Below are 19,995 nucleotides of genomic sequence, written 5' to 3' on the forward strand. Positions count from 1 at the left end.
ACGAAAAGTCCTATCCCCACGAAGAACTGAAAGGCTGTGTTCCAAAAACTGCCAGAATGGGACGTTACAACAGTATTGGGATTCCCCCCCCCTCCTCCCCCCTCCTCCCTCCCCCCGGTTTTCTTCCGAAATGAAATTCCAGCAAAAAATTGACCTGACTTTGCACGGCGTGTTGATTTTAGTAGAACTGCACATTCCTATGGAAATCGGGTTTGTAAACATTTCTCCAATCAGCTCTTTGTGCAAGCCACAACTACCGAATGTGCCACCCTATCCCCATCTAGAGGGGGCTGGCCCGCATAGCAAGGTTGGTGAGCTTACAACAGAGCTGGGCAACTCATGCTTTGAGATCCACGGTTCAAGCCCCACTGCAGACAGAGCCAGTATTACAAGTGGGAGCTTCTTTGGGGAATTGAGTAGGGGGATTTAAGATCAAACTGGAGTGCAGGCCTCATGTTGGACCTCGGTGCGGGGTGAATTTCACTATGCAGAAGCAGGCAGGGGAGAATTCATCCTCAGTGTGAAGCTGATTGAAGCAGGATTAACCCTCCCGGAGCCCAGAGCAGAATCCCCGTGGAGCCTGCTGCTGCTCTGGGACTGAGAGGCAGGTCTAACATTTCTATCCTATCAGCAGCGGGGTGATAATACAGAGGGACAGCATTCACATGGGCCAAATGCGCAGAGGATGTAAATCTGTAGCTCCATTGCAGACCAGGGAGCTAGGGTGATTTACACCAGCTGAGGACCAGCCCCTTGGGATCCAGTTCGCTTTATTTTTGAAACCCTCCATGGAACTTGCAATCGACAGATTCACTGTCTCTGCTCCCCTCTAGTCCTCCAGCATCAGCCTCCTTTCGGAGCCATTGCACCATCTGGCTGGCGGTGGTGAGAGAACCTTCTCCTATGCAGCTCCGGTCACCGGGAGCAGCCTTTCTGTATCTCCCTCGGTCTCCTCACCTAGCCAGTCTCACCTGCGATCCTCCCTCTTTTTCCTGTGCTTGTCTCTCTATCTGCCCAGCCTTGGGTTTTATATGGTCGCCGATCATGGTTGTCTTTGGGCTCCTCTCACGTAAAGTCAATAGCAAGGTCCCTCCTGGGTGTCTCCCCTCACTTAGATGCTTCCCCGCTGCTCTGCTGTTACGAACTATTTGACTCTCGTTTACAGCAGCGGGTCTCGATTTGGATGAGACACGTTATGCCAAGCGCTATTGCACGGTGGAGTTTTATCCCGTTTCTGTGGCGCCAAGTGGGATTTCGCGTGGACGTGGTAAAAGTTCGGCCAGCTGGAGAGATGGGTTTCTGCTGCATGCAGGGTAAAAGTCTGTTGATGTCTCCAGAGCGGGTACAGACCACCTGTGACTGTGAGGGTCTTGGGAGAAATTCTCTCTGATGAAGCTGACATTACACCGGCGGGCATCACGCTGTCATAAATGGTCATCAGCCCCGGATCTTGGGGCTGGGAAAGAAAACAGGGCAAGAGCAGACAGTGAGTGCGCAAACCAAGCAATGCACGGGGATTGAGGCACCCACAAAACCCCCTGCAGCCCCGTGGCTTCGGCTGCCACTTTCAGCATTAAAGGGAGCAGGAAGCAAAGGACCCGCTGGCCCATCCGCCAGGGGAGCTGAGTTCAAGGATTGCCTGTCCTGTTCCCAGCCCTGCAGGAAGAAGGAGACGTGTAATATGCTGGCAGAGTGTGTGTGCATGTGAGTGTGGTGGGCCACTGGAAGATAACAGCCTACTACTGCTGCCATCTAATTCAAACTGGAGCAGGGGCAGAGAAGGGCTGCCAGGGTGAGCCGGGGAATGGAGAGCTGATCGGGGAATCTCATTGCTCTCTGTGCATGCAGCAGGGGAAACCCCAGGGAGGGAGAAGAGCCGTTGAACTAAAGGACAATATTGGCGCCAGAACAAACAGGGATAAACCGGCCAGGAGTAAATTGAGTCTGGAGATAAGCAGATTTCTAACCATCAGAGGAGGGAGCTTCTGGGGCAGGTTCTCAGTAGCAGTAGTGGGGGGAGGGGAAGGGGTAAACAACCCAATTGGTTTGAGGATGGAATTTGATCAAGTTTATGAATGAGATTCTGCGAGGGGGGATGGCTGAGAGAGCAGGGACAGGCCTCCGGGACCCAGGAGGTCCCTGCTGGTCCTACGTTACGTAGGACCCTGGAGCTCAGGGTCAGAGATTTGTGCTGTGGGGCTGAACGTTCAGGGATGACAACCCGCTGGCACCGGGGCTGTTGTGCAAACAGCCAGCTCGGCTGCTGAAAACGCTTCCCCGTGCTTTGCCCGCGTTCCCAGGCCAGACGCGTCTAGAGCCAGCAAATGAGTCGGGCAAACATCCCCAGACACGCTCATCTGCACCTCCAGCGCCGGCCCCTCAGCAGATGTAAATCAGGAATAACTCCACTGAACCCAATGGAGGATCGGGCCCAACCTCTTTTCTGCTCAGCATGGGTTGGCCCAATTTGTTTGCTGTGACCTATCACGTGCTCCTACAGCGAAGGGCTGGATGCAATAGGCGTGAGGAGGAGGGGATGGCTGATGACAGCCGTTTCCTCCCCGGGGAGGCATTAACTGCAGGGCGAGCAATGAACTGCACACGAACTCCCTCTCACCTGAGCCGTGTCTGGAGGTAGCCCGGTGGCGGAGGCGTAGATGGTGGTGCACTCAGAGCACTTCACCACGGGAGGGGGGCGAGAGCCTTTCTGCTGCTGTGCAAAGAGAGAAAAGTGTGAGACCAACATCTTTAGCAGAAGGAACCCACCACTTCCTGCCCAGATAGCAAGGCGAGCCGCGTGTGCTAACTGCAGCCATCAGCCTCCTGGAGACCACGCTCCACGCTCAAAAGTGGGCCAGGAAACCACCTGTGACTGTGAGGGTCTTGGGAGAAATTCTGTCTGATGAAGCTGACATTACACCGGCTGCTTCCGAATTACAGGCTACATTCCCCCAGGCCAACACATAGGCCAGCACGCCTCTCTACACCCCCACCAGCCAGCAGAACTGGCCAGATGTGCAGAGGGGCTGCATGCTCAACGAGGGTCTCCCTGCTGCTCCAGCCCCAGTCTCTCCCAGCGGGACATGCAGAGAGCTCCCAGCTACGGCCCAGTGCCTGGCCAGAGACCAGACTCATCTCGCTGGAGTGTGACTGCCGCTGGGTGCCAAGCCAGCCGCCCAGAGGCGAAATCCCCAAGCACTGCACAGCCGCTCCACACAGTCCCTGACAGCTGACTTTAGCCACCTCAGCTTCTGCAACAAACCCCCCCTGATTCTGATCTCGTAGTGCGTCCTTTGGTCCACGCTATGTATGGATTCAGTGATGAGCCTCTATCGACCCCCAGTGGCCAAAAGTGTCGGGCTCGCAGGGCTGCCTGCCTGCTCCTTGAGACTCGCCCAGTGAGCAGAGCCACGTTTGGGGTAAACTCCCACTGAAATGACCTCAGCGTTGGACAGGAACCACTTCCACTACGAAACTGTGACGTGGCTAGTTGCTCTCCATTCAGATCTGTCTCTGAAGTTATCCGTATTTATGCTGCAGCAGGTGAGATTCTTCTTACGGGGGGTCTTGGAAGCGTTTTCGTTGACCACCCCTCATGCACGGCAGCCAGGTTATGACGGGGAGAAGTTTGCCACAGTGCATCGGCCGACTCCTTCAAATGCCTCAGCAGCAGAACTGTGTGACGTGCCTCTCGCTCAGCGATCGCCCCGGTGCGGCAGGCTACAGGGCTGCACAGGGGTCGCCGAGGGCAGAATTTGGCCTGCAGAACCTCGGGTGATTTGCAAGAAGGGAAGAACTCAGCATGGCTTGCCCAGGGGGGAATGTAGCTGGGCTGACTGCTAGGAAACCAGCGCAAAACGTCCTCTTAGTGACTAGATCAGGGAGTCACTGAGAGGTGAGAAACATGGGGCCAGTTCTCAAGTCCCTCAGAGCTGCACGAATGTCCCCGTGCCCCATAGGGAATGTCTACACCCCACGCTCAGGTGTGAGCCCCGGCCCTCTTTCCATCCACACACAGATCAGTCTGACTCGGGTCAGCGAGCGCTCGGGACCCTGCTAAGGAGATGGTCAGAGCCCAAGCCCAGCTGGGACTCAGGTCCAAGCCCTGTCATTTTCCAGCCCGGACGCAGCCCAAGCTGCAGCTCCGAGTCAGAAGGTCTGTGTAGTGCGGTGTGGATGGGTTAGCAGGGCTGTGAGCCCCGGGTCCAGCAATTGGAAGCCCAGGTTTACGATACATCCTGGATGCTCAGGTGTGGGCTTGGAAACACAGAGTCCACAAGCCCGGGTCCCACAGAGCTGCAGTGCAGACCTACCCCAGACGCTCCTCTAAAATTGCCCCTGTGAAAACTCAGCTGGGGCCAGACCATTTGGCGGTGGGTGCGCGAGGCGGAGTGGAATCCACCTCCCCCCCTATAGCTGCGTCTTTCCCTGCTCAGCAGACAGGGCGTAACCTTCTTCGGGGCAGTAAAATGAGAAGACTCAAGTGACGCAGGTACAGGGAGCAGGAAGGTTGTCAATTTTGGTTGGATGGATTCCTGGAGATTTCATCGCTTGACATAATCTTTAATTAAAGATTAATCTTTAATTCCTGGAGACTTCAGGCCAATCCTGGAGGGTTGGCAGCCCTAAGCTAGGTGAACATCGTGAGTTTTCTGAATACAGCTGGACGCTAATGCAGTTTAAAATCAGTCCCAGAAGGGTGTCAATTCCCCTTTGTACGGAAACGCCTATAAACGACTCAAACCCAAGCGAAGCAGGATGTAAGTGATACATGAGCCTTGTGGCCCTCTTCCCAGGGTAAAATTCACCCACGTTGTAGATGGGACTTTAACCTTCTAATGATTTAGTTGGTGTTGGTCCTGCTTTGAGCAGGGGGCTGGACTAGATGACCTCCTGAGGTCTCTTTCAACCCTGATATTCCATGATTCTATGAATGGAAGGCCAGGGCCACCTAGGTGGGCGCTGGATGGCTGTCGCACACAAAGAGCAAACGCCCAAACTCACCTCCACTCTCTGGACTTGTGAGTAAATTGTGCAACTTTCCTTTTCCTCCTTCAGCTGAGAATGATCTTTTTGGCCTGATTGGAAAAACAATTGCAAGGGTTGTTAGGGCAGGAGACACACAGATGGGACCACGTCAGCCTTGTGATCTAGATTCGTAGAGATACAGGCAAGGACCTGTCAGACGACATCACAATTCTTGCAGTCTACGCATTCGTCAGCAGAATAAGTTCCTAATCAAATTCTGGCTTCCTCTAAGATGGCGGTTCCCAAGCTGTTGGAAGTTTAGCTGCCTGAAACCGGTCACATCCCCCTTCAACTCCACCAGGTGTCGTAAAAGGCTGACGGACCGGGCAGGTCAAAAATTTTCCATCCCTATGGTTTTTTGACAGAAAAATTAAGGTTCTTGGCTAAACAAAAAATGTTCATGAAAAGTGTCTGCTTTTGACAGAAAATTTCAATAGTTTGTCAAAATATTTAAGCCAAAAGTTGAAATAGGTCCATTTAAAATGGCCTCATGGAAGTTGTAGTTCCGTGTGATTTATGCTCCCATTCGTCTTTATGGGCTGATCTCTCTGGTTGGACTGCATTTCCCATGATGCACCTTGCCCAGGGATTCCTATGCTATATCTGCTCCCCTCATAAAGACAGGAGAGAGCCATGCATCATGGGAAATGTAGTTCAACCAGGCGCCTGGCCTGTAGAGGGCAATGGGTGCATGAGAGGCCCAAACTACAACTTCTAAGAGGATCATCCATTGCCTGGCACTTTGTGCAGTCATTTTGCACCTATGCAAAGTGGGTGTAAAACACTGTTTTTCTGATTTGCACTCACATCGCACTAACATAAGTGCCTGCAGAAGGCGAAGCACAAGGGTGAATTAATTGCACCTTGCCTTTCTATTTATCTAAGATGTACGCGAGATACCTATCATGTTATATCTAGGCTAGGATCCCTCACTTCCCTTGAAGTCATGAGAGGAGATCATATCACAAGAGCATATGATGTTCATGATATGATGTTCAGCATATGATGTTGTCACATGATGTTCGAGTGGTTACATTTTTTTTTTAACCTTCCTTCCTGCCTCTTAACTCTGTATGCTGGGTGGAAAAAATACATCTATTCTTTTTAAACCTAAAATAAACTACTAGGTGGAGTTCCCTTGAGACTGAATGCATGGCTAGTCTGCTCAGTACAGGTGAAATTTACCCATGTGCAGAGACGCAGCACAAAACCTACGCACGCAGGCATTTCCAGGCTGGGTCAGAGCCAGGGGCTAGTTAACCGACTCGCCTGTATCTGACAGTGGCCAAGCACCGGATGCTGAAGGCCAGGTCTGCGCTGGAGTAGTCATGTGGTTAGGGGTGTGATTTTTACTGAGGTTTTAATACCAGCAAAAGCCCTAGCATAGGCACAATTACACCAGAAAAAAAGTACTTTTGTGGGTATGGCTTGTTTCGTTTGGGGAACCAGAATATGCCACACCAGCAAAAGCAATTTGTTTTGCCGCATAAACTGCATCTACACTAGGTAGATTTGCCAGGATATCTATATACCCGCAAAGCTTTTCCAGTGTAGGCCTGGCCTCAATCCCTCCCTGCCTCAGGTCCCCATGTGTAAAAAACCAGCACTTCCCTACATCACAGGGGAGCTGCGAGCGTGACTGTATTAAACATTGTGAGGGGCCCAGTTGCTGCAGTGATGGGGGCCAGGTGAGTACCTTAGAGAGACAAAACTCGGGATGTTCTCATTATCTGGTGTATATGTCCAACCCCTCTTTGAATGCTGCTAAATATTTGGCCTCAACAACATCTTGTGGCAATGAGTTCCACAGGCTAATGAAGGAGGACTTACGTGGTGCAAGGACTGTGTGCTGGCCCTTTGCACAGGGATAAATTTCACCCTAAAGTCGCATCTAAACACAAGTGTCGTACAGCTTTAACTATATTGGCATATAGTGCTACAACTCCCCCGACTAGAGTGGACGGAGTTATGCCAGTAGGTAAGGTGTTTATTCTTGTACGAGAAGGGGAATAAACTATACTAAGCTACCTTTATACTAGTATCACTAGGGTTGTACTGGTATAAATGATTACAGCCCTAACTGGAAGCGTTATACCGGTACAAAAACTGTGCATTGACCAGGACAAAGGCTTGTGTAGACACTCCATGGCTTACATCGACTGTTACTGGCTTTCACGAGCTGTCCCACAATGCCCCACGCTGACAGTACAATCGATACAAGCGTTGCTGGTTGAGGATGCGCACCGCCGACACAAGGAGCACAGTGTAGCCACGCACGAGCGCTGTAATTACTGCGGTGGCTGTATGCCGACGGACGTTAGGTTTACAGCGTGGACTTGGCCTAAGACCGTAACAAGTTCTCTTGAAAACCTACCTCTGTGTCTCAGCCAGTATGTGACCCCTGCACCGAAGACCAGGACCCCCACAATGGCTATTGGCACGATGGATTCCACGAGTTCATTCCTGAGCGAGCCTGGAAAGTGATTTACAAAGAAAAGAAGATGCTTAATAACTGATCCCTGACCTTGGTGCCCTGTTCTAAGGGGAGGTGATCGTTAAGCAGGAGCGAGGGCCCATGCAGCTTTAAGATCACATTGCCGCTTCCTTTATCTCTTTAATCGCGGTTTATTATCTTCGTGTAGAACAGACAGAAAACACAGGAAGTGCAGAATCAGCAGAAGGTACGGAAGGCCCCAATCCAGGCTTCACTTGAAGTGTGTAAATAGCCCCGTTGGGACTCTCTCTAGCAGAGTAAAGGGGAGTCAATTACAACCCCTTTCCGCGTGTATAGACTTCAGTGTATCTGAGCGGCAGATCCATTGTCTACACTAGGGCTCCTCATGTGCTTAACGTTAAGCACGCTCGTGATTTGCTAGACCAGGGTAAAATTTTCAAAGGCGCCTAAGTGATTGAGGAGCCTAGGTGCCATTTTCAAAAGGGCCTTACTGCCCAGATTATCAAAGGTATTCAGACTCCTAACTCCCATTGGTTTCAAAGGACATTAGGAACCTAAATACCAATGGGCTTTAAGAACCTAAATCTAATTGAAATTCAAAAGTCACTCGGGGCTGGATTTTTAAAGGTACTTATGCACCCAATGCCCATTAAAACCAATGAGAGTTGGGCACCTAAATACCTTTAAAAATCCAACCCTAAGTCTCTTGCTGTCCGTCAGCCTCACTGATGAGCCGGCAGCGTTAGGGTTAATTAGTGACCCGAGTAGTGATGGTGGAGCAAGGCCATAGCTACAAAAATGGAGCTGGGAACTGCTGGAGGGGGGAACAAGGCGAGTTCTCCTCTGGGAGGAGCTGCCAGAGGCAAGGTTGAGGTACCCCCAAGGTGTAGCGTAGGAGAGGGAGCAGGGGGGAATTGTGCTGGGGAAGAAGCCGTTCAGGAGAACCTTGGCCGGGGCCAAGAAGCCGAGTCCAGTCGAGCCCCAGAGGGACAGAACAGAGCGGTGGACGTTGTTTGTTCGTGCACTTTAAGTTGGCTCTTTAGTAACCCCGGGAGGGGCATGAACTGTCACATAACTTGGCATGAGGGCCGGGCCCTTGACAACCCCGAAGGGAAGTCGAAAGAAGACACCGTCTGGAACTGGCCATCCTGGGGCCAAGGCAGTGGAAAGAGGATGGGAGAAGCGAAGTCCCCTGTAACGCCGTGTCTAGGCACAAGGGGGCACCCTGGAGGTGAGAGCACCCGCTTACAAGCGCTCTTAAAATGTGGTCCTACGTGCCGAATTCTTACGCTTCCCAATCTGGTGCCAAATGCCTGGAGCTGCTCCACACGTCGCTGCTTCGCTCTGGTTTTACAGCTGGCTTGCCAAGCTCCCGCTGGTGTTACACTACGGTAGGGTGACGCCACGGAGGATGGACTACACCGAACGCTGATCTCTCGTTATTAATAGCTATCGTTGGTATTGGGGGGTGTCTAGGAGCCCCCGTCATGGACCAGGCCCCCATGGTGCTAGGTGCTGTACAAACACAGAGCAAGGGGACAGCCCCGCCCCCAAAGAGCTTCCAATCTATGTAGACCACAAGAGACAACAGGTCAAAGATGGGCGCACAAGGACGCAAGGAGACAATGGAGGTTCTAGTGTCAAACAACCGTGGATTGGATTCCCACTCACTCCAGGTCCCTTTACCAGGAGGCATAAAGAGGCCTGGGGGTGAATGAGAATCAGGCATAAACTCCTTATTGTCTTTTTTTATGTCTAAACTGGTTCTGCTCCTTAGGAGTTGGCTCCCAGCCCCGATGCTCTAGTTTCTCCGACATTACCTTTGCAGTAGGACTGTCATACGGTCTATGTTTGTAAAGGGCCTGGTCCAGCTAATCACAAGGGGATGGTTTTTTCCCCTCCAATACAAGACAGCAAGGGGCAGGGTAGAAATCTGGGTCTTGCGCCCTCCGACTATGTTAATTCAAATGAATGGAGACTTATAAGAAAAATGTCCCAGGCTGAGGCTTAAATGTCTCATTAAAACACCCCATAAAAGTCCCCTGCGTCATAAAGGAGGTGTCAGAAAAACCCCAATGAGCGAGAGAGAGCTCTATCCCCCAGAGGCTATTCGAGAGGGAGTTCCCACGGAGGGTTTTAAATGTTGCAGTAGGTGTGTTTATAACCAACCCTGGGCTTTACTGTACTGTAACCGGGGCTGCTGCATGATTAGCTCTGAAAACCAAGTGACCATGAAACCAGAGGCAGGATTTCTATTTACACTAAAGCTCCCGCAGGGCAAAGAGGTCTTTAAAGTGGATGCAAATTACCGTCACAGCCCCCGTTAAGGTTGCTTTATGCAGCCGGAGTGGTGTAAAAGACCCTGGTGTACATCAGCCCTCTATGTCCTCAGCCCACAAGGAACCTGACCGGTGCCCGGGTCTGTCTGGACGTAAATAGTGAGTAGAATAGGTGCCAGCAGATGGAGCTCAGGAACAGGAGGTGTAGTTTGGGGGTCTGTAGGACCCCTACAAATGGCTCCTTACCCAGAGCTCTGAATGCCCGGAGCCCGCATCTGGCTGCTGAAATGGGCCCTTTGAGCTAGTCCTGCTTTACGTGGGCATATGTGAGAGGAGAATCAGGCCCATTGATTGCAATGGAGCTACGCTGATATGCACCAGCTGAGGATCTGGCCCGCTTAGGCACCAACGCTTCCTTCAGAGCCAAGCTCAATGCCCACGTCTTGGGTGGTGGCCGTGAGTTTAAGCCAGGTGGGCAGGGCCCGGGGCTCAGTTCTGAGCTCAGAGACTTGGGCTCATCCCTGTCTCCGAGGATGGAGATGGACCCAGAGCCTCCACGGAAGACCCAATGCAAGGTAAAGATGTTGGGCCAAGGCCTGGCGCGGCTGATTTACGCCAGCTGGGAATTTGGCCCCTAGACCCAACGTAGCCAACAGCCAAGCGGCCCTTGGCCCCGGTGGGCACAGCCACTGCGCAGTCAGAGCGGATTTGCCCCTTTCTCCTCCAGCATCACTTACCGCCTGGCTTGTTGCTGCACTCCACCGAGGAGCTGAACCTGGTGGCTTGCTGGCTGACTTTGTTCCTGGCGGTGCACTTGCAAGAGAAGCTGCCCTCCCCTGAGGGGAAGAAGAGGTGCAGGAAGTTGTCATTGTAGGGGTGCTGGGAGGTGTTGCCCTCGCTGCAGTTCCAGCTGTAGGCCACGTTGTCCCCGCTCTTCACCGTGCAGCTCAGGTTCATGGTGCAGCTCTCGTTCCCCAAGGTCTTGCTGACCATCTGGATGTCGGGGACGGACACCCGCTCTGTAGGGAGTGATGGGGAGGGGAGACGAATGGATTATCTGGGGAAGGATGGAACTGACAGCCCTGAGTGAAATGCTGCCAGCCTGATCCGGCTCCCAGTCCTGCTCTGGGTCATCCCCTCTCCAGGGCATTTAAACGCCAGCAACATCGGCGCCATTCGACTGAGCGGGAAGTTCTCGCCGCTAAGGCCTTCCCTGGCTGCCGAGTTCGGTGCAGCTCCATGAGTAGTGTTCTATGCAAATTATGCCATGGGGTCATTTGCATATCTGTGGATAATTTGCATATGCCCATGAATGTCAGATTATGTGCCCCAAGCAAGGCTTGCACAAAACGTGGGTGCTCTCGCTAGGGCGGCTGGGTGCTGGGGTGTCTGTAGCAGGTGGGGAGGAGGGTGGCTGGGTGTGCTGGATAGGTGGGTGGGTGCCAAAGGGCATGTGGGCCATGGGGTGCTGGAGGGTGTCTGAACGGCACTGAAGCTGCTGGAGAGGGTGAGTGCCAGGGTCTCTACAGCACCCCCTGCAGGGAGAGGCTGGGACTGGAATAGGCAGCAGCTCCTCGCACAGCCAGCGCGCTTGCCCCACTCCCTCCACGATTCACGGCTGGCTGAGGTTGGACTAACTGAAACCAAGCACCAATTTCATCACGCCAGTGGCCTTTTCTCCTAGCAACTGACCAGCCACAGAGCTACACCAGTTATTGGGACCTAGGATTAGGCTGACCAGATAGCAAGTGGGAAAAATCGGGACAGGGGGTGGGAGGTAATAGGTGCCTATATAAGGAAAAGCCCCAAATATCGGGACTGTCCCTATAAAATCGGGACATCTGGTCACCCTACCCAGGATAGTTCCCCAAACCTGCATACGAATACTGTGCTCATTACCATACACTTCCAACTGGAGATGCAAAAACTCTTCCTCAGAGCCTTTGTTCACCATGTATTCATAGTGCCCTGCATCCGTTCTCTTGGTGTCCAGTATTTCCAAGGAGAAGTTCTCAGGATGAAACTTGATCTGCTCCTTCATGTGATTGGTATAATTGTTTCCAGAATAGCAGATGATAAGTTTCCTCTTGGTTCCAACGGACAGTTTCCATAGAGCGTTGCTAAATTGCACAGTAAAATTCTGAAATTTGGGTGTTATGCTCAACAGCGTTGGGCCCCCCAGGCTTCCATAGACTGTTGTTTCTGACTCAGAGCTTGTGCCTACAAGGAGCAACGAAACAGAGTTAGCGCAGACATGAGTTGATGTTTTACAGACGGCGACGTACACAGCATTGTCCACCCCAGGAGTTCAAAAATCACGAGTCAGACCCCAAAAACAACATGAGATGTTTAAAAAGTTATATATTCTGGAGCTCTTTTATTTGCCATCGGCTTGCTGAGCCTTTAGGGTTACAGTCAGGCTTCCTTTTCTAGCTTTTCTCTGCAAACAAGAGCACTAGAAATGTACTTTCATTATTTTTTCCAATGAAAGCGGAGATACTCACCTAATCACGTGACTCCAGGACCTGGGGTTTGAAGAAACCTCCCTCCCCCTCCAGCAAAAAGCAGACTCATGATCAAATTACAAGAGTTGGCAACAAGCCATCAAAAGTTTGGTGTCCAAGCTCCATCAACTAGCAAGCCCTGTTCCATTACTAAGAGTGTGATTGTGTCTTGGGCTGCACTGCTGCTGCATAAGAACGGCCAGAGTGGGTCAGAACAAAGGTCCATCCAGCCCAGCATCCTGTCTTCCGACAGTGGCCAGTGCCAGGTGCCCCAGAGGGAATGAACAGACCAGGTGATCATCAAGTGATCCATCCCCTGTCGCCCATTCCCAGCTTCTGGCAAACAGAGGCTAGGGACACCATCCCTGCCCAGCCTGGCTAATAGCCATTGATGGACCGATCCTCCAGGAACTTATCTAGTTCTCTTTTGAACCCTGTTATAGTCTTGGCCTTCACAACATCCTCTGGCAAGGAGTTCCACAGGTTGACTGTGCACAAGGAGGAGTAAGACAAGTGGGCAGGGAGGAGCGTAGTCTTGGCTCTGCCCCCAAGCACACCATCCAGCGCCGCACTGTTAGTGAGGGCCAGAGGCTGATGATGGCGCTGCTGGTGGAAGGGCGAAGCAGGGTTCCGATTGTGCCTCTCTGAATTTTTCCCTTCCCTGCTCTGCTCCCAAGAAGGAACAATTGCCTATATGTGGCAATGAAAGGCTCTGGCAGTGGGAAGGTGGGGGGACACTAGGCTGCTAAAAATCACAGTGTAGACAAGGGAGGCCCAGCTTGGGTATGTAGAGAGAACGTAGGGTACATAGCCTAGGGTTGAGGCATGTCTTTATTCTACTTGCCTAAGCATTGCCTCGCTGTCTGCACAGCTGTTTATACCCGGGCTAGAAGGCATGCGGTGTATGGACTCCACATGCCGCTGGAAGGAGCGTGCAGTGTAGACGGACCTTTCGATCTGTATTAATGAGACCACTTGGCGGTCCAAAGCTGGGAACACCCCAATATCTGCCAGGGCCAAGAACACACCAGTCCGTTCAGGCAAGACACAGAAAATGTTTTCAATGGATGTTCCGTCTCTATTTGAGTAGGTTAAAAACAGGAACACTTGCAACGTGTGGTCTTTCTAAGAAATCTGCACCTGGTGTCACTCGGCTGTTCTCCAAGGGCAGCCAGACCCCCAGCACGTGCCGTCTGGCCAGCGTTCCACTGATGTCAATGGCTCAGAGCCCGGCTATTGTAAGTTGATGTCGCGCTGGACACCGCTTGACACCAGCTGAGGATCTGGCCCATTGTCTGACTGAAATTAGCGACATTGCTTGTACGGCCAGGTCGGGGTGGCAGGGGCTGGCCCAGTTGGTAGACGCCCGGGCTGGTTCGCGTACCAAGAACCCCCGCTCCCTTCGCGAGCTGACAGGAAACCCTCGAAAAATCGACACAAGCAAAAAAGTTTTCATTTTCAGCAACGTTTTTCTTCAAGTGCTTTTAGGTTGTCGGAAGAAAAGGCAGCTGTATGATGATCTCCCTGCTGCTTTCACCAGTCCTCTGCTTAGCTGAGGGGCCAATTGCTAATCACACCAAGGCCTTGTCTACACGCACAGCTTGTACCACTTTAACGATGGAGGGCTAGTTAAAGTGATACAATCCCCGCAGTGTGAATGCAGTTAGACAGGTAGAAAGGTGCTTTATATTGGGCTAGCTATTCCTACAGAGAAGGGGACTATGTTATACTGGTCTAAGGCACCTGTCCGGGATTGTACTGGTATAACTACCCCGGGTGGCACTGGGCTAACTACATTAGTAGAATTAAAACTCACAGCCCTAAATGAAATAGTTAAACCGGTGTAAAAACTGTGTTTAGAGTCAGACGAAGGCTCAGTTGCAAAGCCAGAGCAGAGCATGCAAAGAGACCCTGACTCAATAAAGCGTCTTCGCTGATGAGCGGCGCTTGCCCTGGTTTGAAGGCTTCCAGAGCAGACGTTCGAAACCCGCCAGGGTTCTGGGGTGGCCTTTAAGTGCAGGATAAAGGGGAAAGTCTTTGCTTGACTCAGAGCAGTTCTGAGACAGACTCCATGCTGGAAGTGACAGTCCCTGGCAACGTGAGGCTGAGTTAGATTAGTGTGCTTTTTTCTGGGAACTGTGGGCTCAGGATGGTGATGACAAATGAGAATGAGTTCAGAGGGGAAAAATGACTGTTGCAAGGGTTATCTATAAATAGCTGATAAAAGGTTAATAAATGAGGAGTCAGTTGTTTTAATAAATGACCTGTTGGAATGGTTGATTACACAGCCCAGCCTGCTAGAATACCTTCAGCTGATGTGCTCAGGACCATGTAGAACAATGGTTTTCAACCTTTTTTCATTTGCGAACCCCTAAAACATTTCAAATGGGGGTGAGGATCCCATTGGAAAGCTTAGACCTAGTCTGCCGACCCCCAGGGCTCCGCGGACCACAGCTTGAAAACCACTCATCTATAGCACGTGTCTGTAACTTGCTCGCATCGTTGATTTGTTCATTTACCCTAAATGGAACCTTAATATGAGGGGCTGCAGGCATTTACTGCCACAGCAAAGGGGGTAAGGAGACAGGCCACTGTCTAGAAGTATTTGACAGGGGGGGAATTGTTCAGGGTGGAACAATGCCCAGGTAGAATGAGCTGAAATTGTGAAATTTGGATGGCGTCTCCCAGGGAAATCTCCTTCGAGTGAGGTGTGTTAGATTGTGGGGTCAGGCGGGAGACCCGTCGCTTAAATCCCTTAAAACTAGACTGGGCTCAGTTCTCGAGAAGGGAGTCCTGCGAAATGTTTGCAATGAAATCTCCCAGCGGATGGAATTCAGCAGTGACCCGCCGACGGAACGGAGCCGTTAGCGAGAGATGGGCAGGGGGGAAAAGCTGATCTTGTGTTTAAGGCACGAGGCTGCAGACCAAGAAATCCACATGCAATTCCTGCCTCTGCTGTACACTCCCTGCTTGGCCTTAGGTAAAGCTCTGGCCCTCGGTTTCCCCAGCTAAGATTTTCAAACGTGGCTCGTGATTTTGGGTACCCAACTTTAGAAATAAGGCTGAGATTTCTAACAGGGAGGGCGATTAACCATTGGAACAAAGTGCCAAGGGAAGCAGTGGTTCCTCCGTCTCTTGACATCTCAGATGAAGACTGGAGGCCTTTCTGGAAGAAATGCTTTAGTCAAACACAAGTTATTGGGCTCAATACAGGGGTCAGAGGGTGAAATTGAATGACCTGTGGGATTGGAGGCTCTAATGGTCTCTTCTGGCCTTAAAATCCGTGAAGCGTGAGACAGCTCAGAGGGACTGCCTTGTCAAAGTGCCGAGCACCTGCCTTCTGAAAGCCAAGTGCCTTTCAAGTGTCTCAAGTAGGGAACCCAAAAGGCCTGATGGCAAATGTCAGGCCCCCATCTGTGAGCGGAGCATCATAAATCCTCTCCTTCACTGTCAGGCTCAACGCTCGTTAGGTGCTCAGACAATGGGCTGATCCACGCTATGGAAAAACACAGTTAATAAAAACAATTTTAAACCTCCTCATTTTGACTTGGGGATGTGTGTGTGTGTGTGTGTGCACGCGCGCACAGAGATACATAGATTGGGGTCAATGAAAAATGCCCAGGACTGTCCATTTCTCCTGGAGAGAACTTTGTGAAGGCATCAGCCCTCCTTGGTTGAAGGAAGTCCCCGAGAGCCCCTTTCCTCCCTTTACCTAGGGTACAATGATTCACATTCACCCGTCCTATTGATTACCGAAGCTTTGTTTTTGTAGGAAACATTAGTAGTGAGGGATGCCAGCTCATCATTGACTGAGTTGTTGTTGTCAGTTAAACTGGAAGCAAAAACAACTCATTTTCCCGCCCGCTCTTTCCTATGAATTATTTCCATGAGAGGAGGGGGTTTGCCCCACACAGAAAAACAACAAAGGGGGGTTCCCCCCCCCAGATAGCAGATCCCCATCCGGCCTAGTTTGCAAACACACAGTTGTACAGTTTCAGTAAATACCATAAACCATCACAAAATAGCCCACTCAGCATGTAGCTGTGTGTTCCCAGGATGTGGCGGGAATAGACAACGCGCTTGGTTTTCATTGATGCTAGTACCAGAGTGTAATTGAGAACCAGGCCCGAGAATGGTGTGTTGTGATTGGGATCTTAACAGCGACTGATGGAAAAGCCCTGTTAGATCATCTCGAAAATCCCTCGGCCAGGGCAGAGTGCCCAGCCAGCGCGCACATCCAGTATGAAGCAGGCATCTCACCTGAACTCTGACAACAGGCAACACCGAGTGAGACAGAATCCAGATGAGAACCCGGCTAGAGTCCAGGACCAGCAGCATTCCAAAGGGAAAGCTCACGATGGGATCAGAGATGGGCAGTGAGTCTAAAGCAGCTCTCATGCTATGGGGGACTTTTTTGGTATGCCCCCGACACAGAAAAACCCAAGGGGAAGTTACAGCATGCATTCGCCTGGTATGAAGCCAGTTTTGAACCCACCAAACCAATGAGAAATTCCAAACTGAGGCTGTCTCGTGATCTTCTCCTTTTCTTTAACTCATCTCATTTTGCCCCATATTGCAGCACATTCAGTAGATGGTGTCTTGCGCATTGTTAATGTTGCCTAGTGGTTCGAACAGGAGCGCGGGAGTCTGGACTCCTGGGTTCTAGATCTGGCTCTGAACAAGTGTCCAGGTTCCCGGTTAGACCAGAGGACTGGGAGTCAGGGGTCCTGTGTCCGTCTCTGCTGCTGCCTGGGTGTGTAATTATGGGCAATCTGCCAGCCTTCCTGGTCCGCCCCTTCTGTGAAATGGGGATAATCTCACTGGCCGCCCTCCCAGGGAGTTTGAGTGGCTCTGTCATTAATGCCTCAAAAGGGTTTAGAGACCCATGAATGGAAGGGGCTGGGGTGTGCAAAACATCCTCACTGAGCCCTAAGATGGAGGCACCACAACAGAGTTACAGAGAGAGAATCGACCTCAGTCCGGTTCCCGTTGCTTTGTTTGACGTGAGGCACGTCCTTGTTGTCCTGCATGCACTTGGCTTTTTAAACAGGCTTCCAATAATAGGAACGATTTTTTTAAGCTTCACTTTTGACAGTTGTTACACCTGCCCTGAATGACAGGAAAATCCTAATAGGACCCCAGGAGTCTTGACTCCCATTCCCCCTATTCTAACCACTAGCCACACATCCCCCGCAAACTGGGAACAGATCCCAGCAGTGCTGACTTCCAATCTAACCACTAGACACACGCTCCCTTTAGCAAGACATGGCACATGCATCCCTGGACAGAGAGTAGCCAGTAGACCCATCTCCAGAGCCCTGGATAGAACAGCGTCTTCTCTGCATAGAAATCCGAGATCACAAAGACCTGCAGAATTAGGGTGATTTCATCCGTCCCACCAGGATCACCCTGGCCAGTGCACGCCGGCTCCCTACCCGCTGTTCCACGGAGGTTTGCGACACAATCCATTTCTAGACTTTGAGCCATTGAGTTTTAAGTGATGTAAACTTTGGGGCTGACCCCCCCCGTTCAACAACCTGACCGACAGAGCTCACCGTTTGTAAACTTCACCTGACAGCCAGCCTCCATCTTCCCAATTTCCCCCCATTCCTCCTAGACTGTTATTATTTATTGTGGGAGCATCTCGGACCCCCAGTCACAGACCAGGCCCCCCTGCGGCTAGGCTCCCTGCGAATCACGGTAAGTGACAGATTCTCCAACTAGTTCTATTGACGTCAACGGGACTCCTTGTGAAATAAGGCACTACACACACCCTGAGGAAGGGGGGCAGAGACAGGTACCGAATGCTTTCTGACGAATTATTCACCGAGCTCTCATATACATTGTAAAATGATTCCTTGCTGCACATATACAGATCGAGCTCTCTAGCTTGGTTCTCATCTCCCTTCACTGTCCTGTGAGCCTCCCCATATTAAAACAATATGATCTATTCACCCTCTTCAGAAAACTTTCCTCTTTTTAATGCAGATTTGTATTCTGGCTATAAAGCAAAGCACCATCTGCCTCATGCATGATAAAAGCAATTGTCACATAGAGCTCTGAACAGCATACACCCGCAAATCAGTTTGCACCAAGCCATTTAACCATAGGAAAACGTACATACCCCCAGCACAGCAAAAAGAAATGATCAGCAAAATGCATTCACTGCAGTCCATCTCTCGACACATGAAACTTTGCTTGCAGTGGACTTAGTATTTAAAGGTCTGCTGACACCACATACAGTAAGACCAGGTGTATTCAAATAAGACGTACGCTGGGACCACGCATGTTTCCTGTTTTTGGTCTGCTGTGTCTTTCCTTTTTTCTTGGGGTGGAAAGTATTCAAAGTATATAGAGTCACACTGCTTAATGCTTTACTGCACAGCTCTCCAGCAGCTCACAGATACATAGACTGTGATGTCAATCGATAGATAGATAACTGGATAGTTAATACAAAACAAAACAAAAAGCCAATGTTAAGTAACAGCTAAGATTGCTTAAATGAAAAATCCACCCAGTTCAGTTCCAGAAAAGCTAAGAAAGGACCAGTAGGACTAGGAGACCCCCTTTCCTTTATCACAAATAGTGCTGTCAGCTCACAGACAATAGATTCATAGACTCATAGACTTTAAGGTCAGAAGGGACCAGTATGATCATCTAGTCTGACCTCCTGCACAACGCAGGCCACAGAATCTCACCCACCCCTAACCTATGCCTGAGTTATTGAAGTCCTCAAATTGTGGTTTAAAGACCTCAAGATTCAGCGAATCCTTCAGCAAGTGACCCGTGCCCCACGCTGCAGAGGAAGGCGAAAAACGTTCAGGGCCTCTGCCAATCTGCCCTGGAGGAAAATTCCTTCCCAACCCCAAATCTGGTGATCAGTTAAACCCTGAGCATGTGGGCAAGACTCACCAGCCAGCACCCAGGAAAGAATTCTCTGTAGTAACTCAGCACTACCCCTATTCCTCTAACTCCCACTGCAACACAAACCATCAACTTCAACCTCACACTTTCACAGACACATAGCATCCCATGAACATAAAGACTGACCCGTGTAAACTGCACCTGTCAATACAGCAGCATCCAAACCCCATCCATCAGGCCCCACAAAATCACGAGACTGGCTTATAAATCAGGAGATTTTTGTAAAAACAAAAATAACCGCCATTCGGGTCTTTTTCTTTGCCTTTTGTTTCGGCGCTTCTAGTCACTCGATTCATGTTTTCAAGCTTTTCTCTGCAACCACAAGGCTAGAAACTTACTTTTAAAGAAATGAAAACTCAGATTTTCTTGCAAGTTCTTAAAACCAGGAGCTTTAAGGTAAGCCCCAAATAGAGGTCAGAATTAAGGGTTTACATTATAGTCTGGTCAGGACCCACGAGGACATTATGCCTTCTTGCTAGGTGAGATGCTGCGGCCTTTCCTTCTCCTATTGCCACACAAGCCAGGACTGAGCCCTCAGCTTTGCTTAAGCCCACGCAGGACCAACCTGTGAAAAGCCAGTCTGCAGGAATTCACTTAGTGGCAGCTGTGTAAAGGGCGCACCAGCCCGAGACCATCTGCTGTATGTACTATATTCTCTGAGCACTACACTAGTTTTACCTGCCAATAGCCTCACAGTGCCTGTGTGAAGCAGGGCCCTGCTATTAGCTCCATTTCACAGGCCGACAACTGAGGCCCAGTGGGTAAGTGACTTGCCCAAGGTCATGCAGAGTGTCTGTAGCAAAGC

The 19,995-nt window shown here is 50.8% G+C and overlaps 1 protein-coding gene across 1 annotated transcript; it reads right to left on the bottom strand.

Moving 5' to 3' along the window:
• Nucleotides 1-119: 119 nt before the first annotated feature.
• Nucleotides 120-18,481, bottom strand: LOC128827040 (signaling lymphocytic activation molecule-like). Its single transcript, XM_054010733.1, has 7 exons — nt 18,391-18,481; nt 11,662-11,982; nt 10,500-10,781; nt 7,403-7,501; nt 5,005-5,078; nt 2,618-2,713; nt 120-1,456 (listed from the first exon to the last, which is right to left on the bottom strand). Exons 1-7 carry the CDS (start codon nt 18,452-18,454, stop codon nt 1,160-1,162), a joined length of 1,233 nt encoding a protein of 410 aa, XP_053866708.1. The 5' UTR covers nt 18,455-18,481; the 3' UTR covers nt 120-1,159.
• Between the last annotated feature and the right edge of the window lie 1,514 nt (nt 18,482-19,995).

This window comes from Malaclemys terrapin, chromosome 21 (assembly GCF_027887155.1).
Source record: "Malaclemys terrapin pileata isolate rMalTer1 chromosome 21, rMalTer1.hap1, whole genome shotgun sequence".
NCBI lineage: Eukaryota > Metazoa > Chordata > Testudines > Emydidae > Malaclemys > Malaclemys terrapin.

Coding starts and splice junctions, on each gene's coding strand:
- LOC128827040 (XM_054010733.1), bottom strand. CDS start 18,454: ATGTGTCGAGAGATGGACTGCAGTGAATGCATTTTGCTGATCATTTCT. Junction 5,079..7,402: donor ATACTGGCTGAGACACAGAG/GTAGGTTTTCAA, acceptor TTTTCCAATCAG/GCCAAAAAGATCATTCTCAG. Junction 2,714..5,004: donor CACAAGTCCAGAGAGTGGAG/GTGAGTTTGGGC, acceptor CTCTTTGCACAG/CAGCAGAAAGGCTCTCGCCC.